Consider the following 16,211-nt stretch of genomic DNA (forward strand, 5'->3'; position numbering starts at 1 on the left):
TAGTACAGCAAACAGTGTGCACACATGCACAATAATTAACATATATTTCCAGCTATCGCTGGAATTCCTCATAGACGAAATAGCTATGAACGGAAAGACAAAGAATATTTGCGTCATAGCGAATTAACAGAATTAGAAAAAGTTTTAACAGAATGCATTTTAAACACTACAATAACAATACTAGCTATACAAAATAACGCAACACCAGCTATAGAACATAGCATGAGACTGAATTTTACAAGATCAACATTTGCTAAGAAAACGAAACAGGATTTACATTATATACTTAGAACCATACACAAAAGCAGAATAATAATCACATCAGATACATTACAAGCGACCAAAGTGTCAGCTGAGTTCTTTCTTACTGAAATTACCGCCATTTTTGTATCTGTTCAAAGTGAATGGTAGGTAATGTATTAACGACTGATGCTTATAGAGTGTTCTGAAGTATGGAATTGACCATATCTCAGGATTTCTTGTGTTCGCATTAATGCGACGACGCTCTAAGGAGGCTAATTGTTTTATGTAGTTCCAAACTAATTCTGACATGAATGGCCTAATGGATGGTCAAAACGCCTAACTGAATATTTAACATAATTACGCGAATTAACCTTTTAATTAATTATTTTACGGCACATCTTTCAATCTACGAATTATAGCCTCTGAGTTTGCAAGGTGTATCCACTTGGAATGAATTCTCAGGACCTGAACCAGTTTCGAGATATTAATTTTCAAAGTGTCCGACCAAATGCATGGGCGTTCCAGTTAACTTTTTGAGGAAAACGCTGTTTTATGCATTGAAGCACAAAAGTAACTGGCCTTAGCGCTAAAATAATGCCATAGTATCGACACTGGTAATAGTGCGATCGAAAAAGCGGTAACATGGAAATGGTTTGAGGAGTGGTTCACAAAAACGAACAATGTTCGTTTTTGCGGAAAGAAAAAAAAATTAGCGTAGCTTGCACTGGCGGCGCAATGCTAAAGAGACAGCGGAGATGATGGGCACCTAGCTAGTCCTGGCTTTTGGGCTAGACTAAGCACTACCAAGTCATCCCCAGCATTTCCCGGAATTTATTTACTATTCATTGATTATCGATTAGCTATTGATTGGCTATCGATTGTCTATTGCAAGATATTGGCCACGTATTTGGGATAGGCTAAGCACTACCAAGGTATCCGAATTGATTGGTTATTGATCCATTATCGATTAGCTATTGATTGGCTGTCGATTGGCTATCGTAAGGTATTGGCCACGTATTTGGGCAGGCTAAGCACTACCAAGTCATCCCCAGCATTTCCGGGAATTTATTGATTATTGGTCGCTTATCGACTAGCTATTGATTGGCTATCAATTGCCTATCGATAGGCAATTATTCCCCATCATTCTTAGCTAGACTTATCCAGGCTCAGCTTCGCTAGTTCACAGGTGTATGTGCCTTTGCACTTAGAACCTTTTTACACTGCTGCCAGGATCGGCCCACATTTTTTGATTCAGCGGACACATTGGGCCCGGATGAAACAGCTCCGCTGTTAAAAATGAGAACTTAATCTGTTTACTATTTTCTTTGATAAGATATAGTCATCTGATAAGGTATACAGAGAGCGGTGTGGATCTGAGAACAAACGGGGATAACCGATATTCTAGTTAACATTAAGCGGAAAAAATGGAGCTGGGCAGGCCATGTAATGCGTAGGATGGATAACCGATGGACCATTAGAGCTACAGAATGGATAACAAGAGAAGGGAAGCGCAGTCGATGACGGCAGAAAACTAGGTGGGGTGAAGAAGTTAGGAAATTCGCAGGCGCAAATTGGAATCAGCTAGCGCAAGACAGGGTTAATTGGAGATCGCAGGGAGAGGCCTTCGTCCTGCAGTGGACATAAATATAGGCTGATGATGGTGCTGACAGTCATCTTGCACGTGTCACTTCAGCTTGGCACAGAATGCATTGCACCATGCAATTCATAACGGTCGCGTGTGCTCGAAGGCCTACTTAGGCCCTTCAATGAGCGGGCCCGATTCTGGCCCTGGCCCGTGGCTTCAAGCCCGAGAGCGGCCCGGGCCCGCGGCTTTAAGCCCGGGCCCGGCCCGAGCCCGCCGACAAACGCTTCGGACGGCCCGGGCCCGTGCAGTGCTCTAATCAGTGGACATATGGCTTCACTAATTTAGATATCCTGTGAACAGAATATTAATTTGTGCTCCTTGTAGTCCCATCAAGAACCCTGCCCAGAAACACAACCTTACTATGGAAAAAGGCGCTTTTCTCAAAGTTCACCCTTAGGTCCTCTAGGCACACTGCGTCTAATATCCCAGATAGGTCGTTTTGATATTCTCACTCGATTTTCGAGAACACACAAATTTCGCCTGTGTATAAGTTACAAAATACTCCGAGGGCTTCGAAACGTTCATAACCCGCAGATGTGTCCTTCCAGCCGAACGGAAATCGACTGTACTTGTAAAGATCAGAGGGCGTAGCAAAGGCGGCATGCAGTTTTTCTTTCGGTAAGCGGGACCTACCGAAAACCCTTGTATAATTCAATACGTGATAAGCGACTGCAGTCACCAGTCTCGATAATCAATAACTGTCAATTTTTGCCATTGGAAAATGAATAAGTTTGGTTCGGGCGGTATAGAACTCTAGAGAACTCTAGAGTCAGTACTTCTAAAACCCATCTTCCGTTGGCTCGTGGGTAACTTTAGGCAATCAGAATTGTGATACTGACGGCATAATTATGTCAGCGGCTCAAACTCTTGCAAACTCGCTCTTGTAACTGTTAAGCCAGTTTCTTGCTCTGTGGACCTCGTGTTAGGTGCCCTACACATTTTCGTCACTGAGATCAAAGGGAACCTTGTGCCATTTAATTGCTTCGGAATAACTTCACTCGCAAAAAGGTTACATTACATTGTGATGCCTCTTAAACACTTCACAATTCGTACAGGCTTCCGTCTATCGAGTGAAACTTGGGTTTAGGGATTCCTTCTGATCATCCCAGTATACGGTCACTTTGAGTGTGCTTATATAAGGCCTTTATATTAGGTCTTGACCGGCAAAAGACGAAACTGACGTCCTCTAACGCCAGTACTTTTGCAACACAAATCTTTTGAGCCTGTAATTGTTTTAATGCTTTGACGTCCCTGTAGAATTCTTTTGAAACTGTAGTGTCCGGTTACCATTCTTTCATATTCTCAATGAGAGTTCAGAGCATGATGGAGAGGATATTCCAAACCTTGCGAACACAATATTGCCGCCATGTCTGTCACTTCCGTCATAATTTCATTTCACCTGCTGTGCCTTTCCTCAGCAAATGTGGTACAAAGCCCTCTTGCTTTTATTATAGAATGCATTTCGCGCTTTCGCATCTGCAGCTTGATCTGCGTGCCATGGTTCACCCACCTGCAAAGCTTTGCATCACCCGAACTCTGGTTCGCTGAAATAAGCTGAAATAAGGTTAACACTTTTGAGATTGTCGTAATTCAAAACGAAATAAAAACAGTTCACAAAGAACAAATATGGCGTAAAAATGTAATAGCTCACAAGCAAGTGCTACAAGCTCCTCGAAGTGGCAGCTGTCTTCTGGCAGTGCACTACTTTTCATTTCGTGTTCAACCCTCCAGGTCCCTGTTTATGCCTGAAATTTCTAGCTGTTACAGTGCCTTTTGCTGCTAGACTAGACCGGTACGTTGCTTTAACGTTGCCTTCACTTGTTCACAAAGATTTCCAAACTTTCAAACTGACGCGAAAACTGTCGAAAGGTGAACTTATCTTGTTTATCGGTACTGATCAACGTAGGATTCTACGTAGACTAAAAAAAGTTTTTACTCGAAACTGATTGCCCATTGAGGAGAAATCAGCTGCGCTATAGTGCGTTGTAGAGCGCAATCGTCGACAGAAACATGTCTGAATTTAATTTAGGCGGAGGGTTCCCGCGAACATGATATACATGTGTGCTTTCTGCACGAAGTTTTCTTACGCAACTTAATGACTAAAAATATAATCGAAAATTTTTGTTTTCTGCGTTCTGCAAGTACTTTGTTTCGCGAGCCTAGAGCGCGAACTCCCGACAGTCAGCACCTAATCAGTAGTTTGAGCTGGGGCTTGAGCAGCGGCTTGAGCTTCAATCTTCTCATTCACCAGCTTGCGGAGATCCTGAAGCCTCTTGAGCAGTGGCTCATATTTGTACGTGGTTGTAAAGCCCAGGTACTGAGCCCATGACGTGCCGGTATTGTTCAGGATCAGGGATTGAACCTTCTGCTCGTACTTGTTGTACGACTCGGCAAACGTCTTCAGGATGACCTCCGCCAGGTCTCGCGGGCAGGGAGGGTCGTTCTTAAGGGATGCTCCCACTGCGTCGCAGATGGCCACCCTGACGGTGTCGTGTTGCACTCTGTCGTTGTACTGCTGGGACTCTACCCGCCATCCCAGTTGTGCCATACCTGGCTCGTTGTAGAAAGGCTGCTCGTTGAGCAGCGATTGTATCGAGACCAGGACGCTGCCTATGCCCTGTGCTGGGCTCCAGGCTGGTCCGGGAAATGTGCCGAGGATGCTGAGACACACCTGTAAACAATTTTACATATCTTTAGAACCCTTTTAGAGACTCATCTGCGAGACTAGTTTATTAGGGGAAAGCGCAAATGCCTCAGGAGAAGAGTAGCAAAGATGCGAAGTAATCCTAAGCAATGCAAGTCGCCTAAGCAGTTGGTCGTTTTTTTTTCCGGCTCTGATGACACACACACACACACACACACACACACACACACACACACACACACACACACACACACACACACACACACACACACACACACACACACACACACACACACACACACACACACACACACACACACACACACACACACACACACATGCATACGTACCTTCATACATGGATATATATACAGGGTGTTTCAGCGAACAGTTTCAAAAATTCTTAAAGGTAGCCTGTGGCAGATAGCACAATTCTAGTTCATATAAGCTGGTCTACTCGAAGAGGCGGACATTACTTGCACAAGAAACTGAAATGCATAATCGAATAATTAACAGAAATTCACTAATGAAGTTTATAACTAATTACCTGATATATATATATATATATATATATATACATATACGTCATTGCGCCCATACGCCTTTGGATGGGCCGCTTGCCCATAAAGACTGTTATGAAGCCCAACTTTTGCCACGTTCCTGAATTATAAGTAGAAAACGAATTACAGGTTAAACTATGCAAAATTTAAACTTGTGACATCAATAAATACTCTGCGTAACTTCAGACAACCATGAAAATTGTACCGTTGGTGCTATTTTTCTGAATTAGATCACTCTACTTTTAAAGTTTGGTTCAAGTGACGTGAAAGACGTGGTATATCTTTCTGTATAATTTGGCAAACATTTGACAAAACCAAGAAAACAAATTTGAAGGACGCTTAAGCTTCGCCTTAAAGATTGGAACGCGTTGGCATTCAAAGATCCTTGACTGTTTCTCACACTTCCCGGCAACAGCAGCTTATGTAACCGTAATGTTTACTGGGAAACGCTGGCGGTGAACGCTATGCACGAAGGCGCGCTTTCTGGTAGCAACGCGGCCTCTTTCTTGGGCCGGCCTTCTTTTATTGTTTGCATCTTTAATATTTCAGCCTGAGAAGATTTAGAATAAGAGGCATGCGCTGTCGGTGTTTTGTTTCATGACAATTGTTTGTGGGCTGTCACTCTCAAAATTCTGAAGAATAACTTTGTAAAGAATGCAAGACAAAGTGTGAGCAACTTCTGTGGTAAAATAAAAAAATGTCACAGTTTCGCCCTAAGGGCGAAGCAATGAATGCGATAGCAACACAGCAATGTCATACGAAGTAAGGTGAGCGGCTTTGGTAGCAACAACACGCAGAACTGTTGTCGACGCCATCGGCGTTTTGCCCGCGTTAGCTCAAAATGCGTGCGGCGTTGGTGACTGTTGCTGGAGCCTCTGATATAAATAGGCACTTGGTGCCGCAGCTAAACGTCGGCTCCCTTCCCTCCCCCTCCCCCACGGCCTCTCGCGCGTCTGAAGAAGGCGCGTTTGCCCTACATATATGGTGATTGTAAAGGAGAAAAGAGACGCCTACTTCTGCAGCCCTTAAGCGAGCACGGCGCAGAACGCGCGTTTGTTCTCCGCCGTGCGTTCACTCCCCGTGAAAGACGCGCCCCTCGCGCTCTTTGACTCGCACATACAGCGTTCGGCGCGCGGCGACGATTTCATCTCCAAATGACGTCATACGGAACCTCACGGCGACGGCGACGGCGATGGCGACGCCGACGGCAGAAATCTGCTTTTGAGTGTCCATATAATTGCTATCGCAATAATATTTGGAGGGTCTGCCTGGTTGCGGATGACTCTCTCGGCCGCGATCGCCAAAGCCGACGCCGGATTTTCTGCGACACGGGGTCCTAAACGCTATCGCGTTAAAACTGTCAGTCCTTCCACTGTGGTGGTGATGGAAGACCAGTGAAGCTGTATTGTGGTGGAAATTATGTATTCTCAATTATGACTATTAAGATGTGATGGTGTAATTGGTTATTTGAACTATTGAAGAATGAGAAATATATATGAGCCGGTGGTTTTCATTTATTTAGTGACCACATGGACCATGGCCTTATGGTCGCTACGGCACACCGCCATAGGGTGTATGGCACGTTCTTCATAAACACATCAGCAACGCCACGCGCGTTCGGTGCGAACGCGGGCAAAACGCCGCCGCCGTCGACAACGGTTCTGCGCGTTGTTTGTGTGACCGCAAACAACCGCTGTCAAAACGCTGGCTTGAGCAAGCGCGCCAGCAGCAGTGAGCGAAGGTTCACGCGGTCTATCGCTTCAACGGAAACTGAGCGGCGAAAGTACACCGCATACAAAGGCAAGAGCTGTGTTGCAGATCGCTTTCAAGATACGGTGCGCGCGACCGCCCGGCGCGGGGCAAAGTACAAGTTTCTCGCAGAGCAGAAGCCGCAACCCCTCCCTCCCGCGCTCCCTTCCCGCTGTCCTCCTTTCCCGTGGGAGATTTATTTATTTATTTATTTATTTATTTATTTATTTATTTATTTATTTATTTATTTATTTATTTATTTATTTATTTATTTATTAACTTATTTACACAATACTGCAGGCAGCAATGCTGCCCAAGCAGGAGAGGGTTTACAAAAGATTGTTTTTTTTTGCAGTTTTTCAAATGAAACATAAGATGTGCATTCAACAACAAATTCCGGTGATTCCATTCTTCACTCGTGAGTGGAAAAAATGATTTCTGAAAGATTTTAGTGCGGGAAAGTATGACTGGACTACTTTAGAATGAAAAATACGTGACGACCTGTGTGGAACATGCGTAATATATGTGGCATTTGCTAAACCTGTTTGATTGTGAAACAATGAGTAAAAAAAATTCAGCCTGGCGATTTTACGGCGCACATGGAGCGGATCCAGTCCAAGTTGGCCTAACATACCAGAAATTGATGATGATGTTTTGTAATCGGAGCAAATAAACCTTGCAGCCAGACGCTGAATTCGTTCAAGTTTATCAATTTCCTTTTTACAGTACGGGTCCCACACTATGGAAGCATACTCTAGGACTGGGCGAACGAGGGAAAGATAAGCTTGCAGCTTGACAGATGGTGACTTCTTTAGCTTTCTACGTAGAAAGCAAAGCTTTTTGAATGCTTTATTGCATATGTTGTCAATATGGGCGTCCCATTTGAGGTTACTGTTAATTGTTATGCCTAAGTGTTTAACAGAGGTAATAGATTCAAGGCTCCGATTGCCAATGTGGTAAGTATAAAGTAGCGGTTTTCGTTTCAATGTTATTGTCATTTACACTGTTTTGGAAAAGTTTATTTGCATTCCTCTGTCGTCGCACCAGTCCGCAAGTTTACAAAGACTAGTGTTAAGTGTATCCTGGCATGAAGAACTTCTGACAGCAGAATAAATGACACAATCATCAGCAAACAATTTCACCTTGACATTAGGATCCACATTTTTAGCAATATCATTTACATAGATAAGAAACAGCAGGGGTCCCAACACTGACCCCTGTGGTACACCGGATAAGACACCGGATTGAGTCGCCAGTTCCCCTTGCGCCCGGTCGCAAGATACGCATTTGGTGCCGCAGATATAATTCGCCTCCCCTCCCTCCCTCCCGTCCCCCCACGGCATTTGCTCTCCGCCGTGCGTTCGCGTTTGCTCGCCGCCGTGCGATCCGCCGACGACGTTCCACGTCACGATTGAGTGCCAAAAACTACCAACGGATATCCCCATTCTAAAATCCCCCCAACCAACATATGCGCAGTGGGAGGCGATCCTGCGTCGCTCCGAGCCTCAGGTCTGGCTGGCCCTGATTCGACGAGCAAGAGCGGTGGCGGCAGCCATTGCGGCCCTGGACTAAGGGCCCCAACAACATTAATCTTTTCACGTTATAAATAAGTTCATTTCTTCTTCTTCCGCCGTGCGTTCGCTCCCCGTGAAAGCGTGCATCCCTCGCGCGCTTTCAATCGCACATACAGCATACGGCCAATAAGTTTTTTTTCTACATCTTGGACGCGACCATCGAAGACTGAGCCCTTAACAGCTTCGCTGTAAAAATAGAGAGGGGGTAGTTCTGATATTCAACTGGGGCGCAAGCCACGATCACCGCTAACGTTACAGGGGACTCTGAGCTCTGCTTGTGTTCTTCACATGTTTCTGGAAAAAGGACATGTGTACCTTGCCGTTGGCGTAGAGGTTCGGGTTGAAGCGCACTCTGCCGGCGTCCGTGGTCATCAGGCGCACTCGGGGCGGCTGAACCGGGTAGTTTGGCGGACACTTGAGAAAGAAGTGGAAGAAGCCGCCCTCGTACGGCGTGCCCTCCGGTCCCACCACGAGAGCGTGGATCCTGGTGAGGTCGCTCTCCTCGGGCGAGATGTGGATGCCGGGCAGCGGGTCGGCCTTGATGTCGGCTATGTCCCGCGTCACTCTCATCAGACACGCAGGCGTCGGGACCTCGTTCACGAAGTCCATCGGGTCCCAGGAATTCTGAAGCCTGCCGTCCTTGCCCAGACCGCCTCTTGCCGTGGAATTCGCCATTCTTTGTTTGGCTGCTCGGGCGGCGACCCGCTGCACACGGCTCGACTAACTGCGATGTCCGGTCGAATGGTCGTGGCGGTGGTGATGGGGATGCCGCCGCTGCCCTATGAAGCGGCCGATCGCGCGAGCGGATCGATCGGGCCCCATAAAATCAAAGAACAAATTCCGACACGCACCCATCTTGCAATGAGTGTCGACGCTAATGTAATTAGCATTGAAGAAATCAAGCGACACAGCATATTGCCTAACTCTTCACTTGTGTGTAGCCAACTTTTTCGATTTCTGTGTCCCACGTCGTCTTCACGTCTGTGTAGCCCATCGCTTCGCGCTCATTGCACGCTCTGGTTCCATTATGCTCACTTCTTTCTCCACAGTCGGCTGCTTTTGATGGCGAACACAACAACAACAACAACTTTTTCACTTCTCCGTAGCTGACTCAACTCAGGGCAGGGAAGTATTGGCGAGGTTAGGCTTCACACTGAGGCCCCAGTATTGCGGAGAGCAGACGGCACAGATAGACCGAAATGTTCGATCGCACATCGCGGTGGCCCCAATTCCCAAGAACATGCACCCCGAGTACCATCCCGGACGACGCAGAGCAAGGGCAAAGACTCTTCACAAACGTTTCGGCATGGGACCGGGAGTGTATTACACGGATGCTAGTCGAACCAGCTCCGACACGTTCACCGTAGTCTCTACGTGTCAGAACAACGTTACAACGGCATCCTTCAAAACCTCATCGGCATGCGTGGCAGAGGCTGCAGCCATCGCCTTGGCCATTCAGGACGCCGAGCACCAATCCAATTCGGCTGTCATATTATCCGACTCACAAGCAGCTTGCCGCCTGTTTCTAAATGAGATGGCACCCCAGTCACTAATCAAAATTTTGGGCAATCGACTAAATGTCACCGCACTATCATATGGTGTCCAGCACACGAGGGACTGGCAGGGAACGCGAGGGCAGACCCTATTGCTCGAGGATTAAACGTCCGAGCAACAGCAGGGCCCAGCGACGACCTTCCACTGAATTCTCGTGGCATCCTTTTACAGCAAAGGCAGCAGCGGAGACGTTTTGGACATCCTCACTCGAATTTGAACAGCCAACAGGAGAGGGACTGGTGTCGTATTCAGACGAATACATAACCCAACCTGCACCAAATACACAGAATACACCCCACGAGGTTCATTGACGAGTGCCCGTGGTGCACAGAAATACCCACACTAAAAAACATCACATGGGAGTGTCCTAAGAGGCCTCCGCACATAGACAGCCCAATAATACTGAAACATCCACTCATGAGGAATGGGCAGTGGGAGGCATGGCTTGCGGACGAGGGCCGGGAGAGCCAATTGGCTCTTCTGGACCAAGCCCAGCGAGCCGCTCGTGCCAGTGGAGCCCTGGAATAGGGGCCCCAACCAGCGTGCCTTCTTTTATTTATTTATTTTCAATAAAGGTTTTACTCACTCACTCCGTAGCTGACTTATCCTGTGTTTGGTTGCGGACTCCTTCGCTTCTTGCGTCGTGTTCTGTTTGTACATCCTGGCACCTCTATCCACTGGCACATACCTAGTATTCCAACTTGACGTGTAAGATGGTGGAAACGCACGGAGTTACCCGAAAATAACATGACGCTCCCAACAAATGCTAATCGCATTTAAAAAAAGTAAGAAAATCGCACAGTTCTCGAAACAGTCCCTATCACACTGTCACGTGAAACGCGGGAACGCGCTTATTAGTTGTTTTGCTCATATCGATGTTGATTCCTTCCTTATAGCACATACCGACGAGAAGGTTGGCTACACAATGAGTAGCTGTAAATAACAAAATTTTGGGGGGAGAAATCAAGGGACATACTTGATGCGGAAATATAATAATAATAATAATAATAATAATAATAATAATAATAATAATAATAATAATAATAATTGAAAAATCGCAGCAAAGGCGCCACCCCCTAGTAATTCTCGCGGTTTCTGTGATTTTAGTGTACTTCAAATTGCCCTGTGCCCAAATTGTCGAGCTCCAAAACGATAAAAAATTATTAGCCCTTCTCCTGTCGAGGAAATGGGAGTAAGCGAAGCTTGTCGTGTGTTTCTTCGGTGTTCCTCCGAACGAATTGCACTGACGAGTACAACGTTGTGCTCGAACCACAACCCGTCACACGCACTGCAGCTGGCTACGACGTTCCGGTTGAGAAACTCGCGTTGAAACCTCGCCGTCGCACCGGGAAATTTGGCGCTAGCGTTATTGTCGAGTTGTTCACCACCTTTGTCGGGTTCCTGGAGGGCTAGACGACGCTGACATGAGGCCTCAACGTCGCGTTCCCGCACCTCGGGGTCCGCGGCTCTTCGATGACGTATGGCCTGAGCCTCTGAAGCCCTCACGCTAGAATCGGCACGTCGACGACGAGGCCTTTCCCAAGCGCGTTCATTCTGGATGGATTTCCACGAAATTTCTTCAAAATTAAATCTGTCCGTTACGTGAGACAATGAATGACTCATACCCCCGTAAACGCGGCCTCGCCATTACGAGGACAAAAGAGAAGGGAAATTCTACGCTGGAATTATTAGCGGCAGCGCGGAAAAAGTCGCGTTTGCTCTCTATATATAGTGATTGTAAAGGAGGAAAAGACGCTTAACCTGATCAAACCTGACGTCTTGTACAGGCCTATTTTCAGCATATCTTGCTTTTTTCGAAGTCACCAGAGGGGAGAGTGACGGCCTTCCTCGCTTTTGCCCCGTTGGCCGGCTGTCGGCTCGTGCAAGTGCTTCAGTAATATGGAGGGTGAAGTCCAGTAAGTCCAGTTGCTTGCCAGGCATCAGTCCTCGTGCAGCTGCATCACTTCTATACTCCAGCCATGGGTTCACAACTGAGGCATTGATAACGTGAAATATCTGACTCAGGCTGCTCAAACTCATCACCGCTGTCTGAAGATCCGTCGATTTCTCCCTCCACATGAGACAAGTTTCCATTATCAAGTTCACGGAAAATTGCATCCGTGCATTCTTTCAGATGCCTAGAACGCAAGTTCTGGCGGGAATAGAATGAATCTGTCGGTATACACGGTGTAGCGCCCACCGACGCCGCAACGCTGAGCGCTCTGGTCGGCACTCTCAGCCGGTGCCTTGGCGCCGGCTGTCAAAGAAGTGAAAAATAAGGAAGCGCAGCGCGTGCTTGAGGATCAAGCTCGGCACGCGCAGTGTCGTTCCAGAAGCTTGCCACGCTGGTCGTCGCAGCCGCCGTTCGGCTCGCCGCCTTCGCCCTTCTGAGTAGGAACGACGGCACGGCTCGTACAGCCGTCGTACTACCCTCTTTCAGTGGCTGACCGCACGGTGTGCGAATCGCTGCCTGCGTTCCCACCGCCAGCGCTACCCGCATCTCGTCCTGTGCCCGTCAGCCACCATCAGACAAGCCTTCCTCCCTCGACTTGCCCGACGAGGCCTTTCCCAAGCGCGTTCATTCTGGATGGATTTCCACGAAATTTCTTCAAAATTAAATCTGTCCGTTACGTGAGACAATGAATGACTCATACCCCGTAAACGCGGCCTCGCCATTACGAGGACAAAAGAGAAGGGAAATTCTACGCTGGAATTATTAGCGGCAGCGCGGAAAAGTCGCGTTTGCTCTCTATATATAGTGATTGTAAAGGAGGAAAAAAGACGCTTAATTCTGCAGCCCTTCAGGGAGCACGGCGCAGAACACGCGTTTGCTCTCCGACGTGCGTTCGCTCCCCGTGAAAGCGCGCGTCCCCTCGCGCCCTTTCACTCGCACGTACAGTGTCCAGAGCGCGGCGACAATTTCATCGCCGTTGACGTCATACGGAACCTCACGGCGACGACGACGGCGACGCCGATGGCACAAATCCGCTTTGGAGTATCCATATAATTGCTATCACAATAAAAAGTTGGCGGTTCGTATTCGTGGCCCATGGAGCACCTTTTATTTTCACGTGGCTTGGGTTTTTTCATACGCCAACACCAACAAAACCGACGCCGACTCGAGTCAGAGTTTTTTGTGGTCACACTTACAACGTCACCGACGCTTGTGAGGCTATACAAGCTTCGCTTGAATAAACTTCCGTTGTAGAAAACCCGACATATGACGATAACGGAGTTCAAGGAATAATTTGCACAATGAAGTGAAACGGTGAATTAAGTAAGTGGTCAATCGTTTCTTCTTCCTTACTAAAATAGTAAGGGCTATAAATCGAGATGCCGGATCGATAACAGCAAAATTTATGGCTGAGACTCTACATTGGAAGCTGGTCAAGTTAACCTCGCACTGCCGTAGGAAGCATTGATCTACACGCCACCGGTAGTAACGTAAATGGTGGAAGTTGACGAACAATAGCAGGGTGGATGATGTAGCACACTTTGAGAGGAAGCTTTAGCTCGGGGCCAACACCGATTTACATACTGAAATACACGCGCAACGCGGAAATGCTCTCATCAGACAACTGTTGGACCTATTCGATAGAAATTTGTGGCATTTAGGAGCAAAACAAATCACTTTAGCAACTGTTGGAAGCAGATGCTTGCTTTATCGCCTGAAATGCTCTACGATAATTATCGGAAATCGGCATTAAAAAGAAATCCAGCACAGGAATTACAAATCCACAACGGAATACCAAAAAACCGACATCGTAGTTATCTTACTTGCATGTGTTAGAACATCTAAAGCGAACAAATATGATGACTGTTTACGTGATTTCTTTTTATATTTACGAGAGATTTGCAAACTTCATACTGATAAATCACTGTAAAATTATCGACTGGTCTATATATCAATTTATTCTGCTTTCATTGTTATAGTGGTGCAGTGTTAAGCATTCTGATACCATTTTTACTTATACGTTACAGAGTTATGAACTTGATACTCGATTTTCTTTAAATGTTGCGATTTTCAAGAGTTTTATTTTTAAAGAAAATGATGGATTAATAGAACATCTTTTAACGATACTGGCGACAGATTTCAGCCTTTTTTTTTTTTTTAATACGACGAACCTTGTAAAATCCGGGACAGTCTATGCTGAACAAAACAATTTCTCCTTTTTAACGTATCTAAATAAGAGCTCCTGAGGTAAATTTAAGTTTTCCCTTAACGATAGGAGCTGCCTAAAATTGGCGTTCGCGAGCACAGAAGGTGGCAGAACATGTAGCATATATCCAAGCAGGGAATACGACGCCAGACGAGCTCGTTCACTGCAGATTGCCTCTTGTGCCGGTATCAATTCGAAGCGAACTTGACACACATTATTCGGCAACAATGCACACAAACAAGTGGGATGTGACAGAAGATTCAGGAGTATCGAAGCGCGCACAAACTGTGAAGGAGTCGATCACAGTGATTATTAGCATTAACATCCTGTGGACACAATTTATTCGAGGCCAAGACAATAGCGAGGAATTCAGTTACAAAAGCTGATGTACAGTCTGGGAAACGTGAACGGCAAAATACAACTCGAGGTGAGTATAGGAGAAAAAAAAAAACGGCAGAATCTATCTCTCGGTGAATGGCGACGTTAATGTGATTAGCAATAAGGCAATTTAGAGACAAACCCTAGCGGCCACCGCAGACACACGAAGTGGCAATCCCGCTGCCAACCACAATGTCTAAGGTGACCACGACACAGCATACAAGTTGTGATCACTGCATCCCCGTTGAAACTGTTGAATGGTATTCTGGCTGCAACGCGGAGCTGCCTTGCGGATGGCACGCTGTCGCCTGAATATATTTCTTTAAAGCTGCATAATGCTTGTGTCATCTTGGCACATCCAGTGCGGAGGTTTGGCCACGAATGCGCAAGTACTAGTATCAAATGTATAGTGTCACATACTGGGTGGCCCATTGGACCATGAACTATTCCGAGTGACCCACGCTGGCGGAGACATCCCAGAAAGTGCGTTCATTATACTAAGAATCCTAATAACACTATAATCGTTAATGTGAAGCGTCCCGCATAAAACGAAACATCTGGTATATTACCGCCTCGACGCCCATGGCACTCACCGTTCTCGTGGGGGAGCATACTCGTAATATGTTGCCCCTGCGATCGCGGGAGGCGGTGGGCGTATGCTTCGTACTTTAGTTCACTGCCGATGGGCATTAGTGGCCCGAGTTGGCTCAATTGTAACGACACACTGGTCAATCAGGGCAAGCGTTCGGTTTTCAGTCAGACAGGTGGGGGTCCATCAACTGTGGTAGTTGCTGGCGCCGGTAACCCGCCCTAGAAACCTGTCGTCTAAAATCTACGTATATGGTTGGACTTTAACGCGTAGTCGAAACAGCCTATAATGTAGTGGTAACCTCGGGCCAGTATAGTTTGCTGACTTTCATCCGGTTCTCGGTATGAGAATGTGGCAACTAAACTGGTATTCGGGAATTCCATAAACGCTGTCCCATTCTCGGAATATAATTACATTTTCACGTAATCTCGACTCCACGTTTCCCGTGAGACCTGGAAGAGTCACCGCTTCACTTTTACTGCTACTGACCTGCATCGTTTTTCTAATCAGTTTTAAATATTGTCACGGCGTCACCAAACTCGTGGGTCAAGCGAACTTGTAAGCAGGAACAGTAACAAGAACTGACGGCTTGTAATACCACGCGCTAGTGGCTTCTTCTTCTTCTTGCTCTCTATATGTTTTTCACAAGTGCCGATGTGTCTCGTTATCGTCGTCGTGTCTGCCGTACGACAGACGCTGCATTTGCCTCCCTTCTAAGGGAAGCATCGCCCCGATCCGCAACTTAAGCGTATGCATGTACGAGACACTAAAACGTGAGTCACTTGGAAAAAGTACGGCTTCATGCGCACCACAGGCACTACTTCGGGTGGGTGCTCTTGGCGCCGCGAACAAGTTTCACCGTCTGGCACGACCTCGTAGTTCACGTCGTTCAGGTGTCGGATGATCCTGTGTATGGTCCAGAATATCGCTTATCAGCTTTTCAAAAAGTCTCCGACGCCGAATGGGTATCCGGACGCACACTCTCTCGCCGGGTGTGTATAGGCGGCGAATTTGTGCTCACGATTATACCGCATTGCGTCCTTGTCTTGCTGGTGGCGGATGCGTACACGTGCAAGCTGTCTGGCTTCTTCGGCACGTTGGGTAAATTCTTCGGC

At 46.8% G+C, this 16,211-nt stretch overlaps 2 protein-coding genes across 7 annotated transcripts in view; one reads left to right on the forward strand and one right to left on the reverse strand.

The window, feature by feature from the left end:
* The window catches only part of LOC119432704 (ubiquitin-conjugating enzyme E2 Z), a 42,219-nt gene extending 33,058 nt beyond the window's left edge, over window positions 1–9,161 (reverse strand). Inside the window, exons 1-2 of one of the 2 annotated variants that reach the window (XM_037699861.2) lie at window positions 8,731–9,161; window positions 3,527–4,559 (exon numbers count right to left, since the gene is read on the reverse strand). In XM_037699861.2, coding sequence (XP_037555789.1) covers window positions 4,077–4,559; window positions 8,731–9,090 — 843 coding nt within the window. In that variant the 5' untranslated portion in view covers window positions 9,091–9,161 and the 3' untranslated portion in view covers window positions 3,527–4,076. Of the gene's footprint in view, window positions 1–3,526; window positions 4,560–8,730 lie in introns of those variants that run through there. The other variant, XM_049658551.1, reaches the window with a different exon arrangement.
* The window catches only part of LOC119433329 (uncharacterized), an 82,738-nt gene that overhangs the window by 57,776 nt on the left and 8,751 nt on the right, over window positions 1–16,211 (forward strand). The window lies entirely within an intron of this gene.

This window comes from Dermacentor silvarum, chromosome 11, assembly GCF_013339745.2.
Source record: "Dermacentor silvarum isolate Dsil-2018 chromosome 11, BIME_Dsil_1.4, whole genome shotgun sequence".
NCBI classification, from domain to species: Eukaryota; Metazoa; Arthropoda; class Arachnida; order Ixodida; family Ixodidae; genus Dermacentor; species Dermacentor silvarum.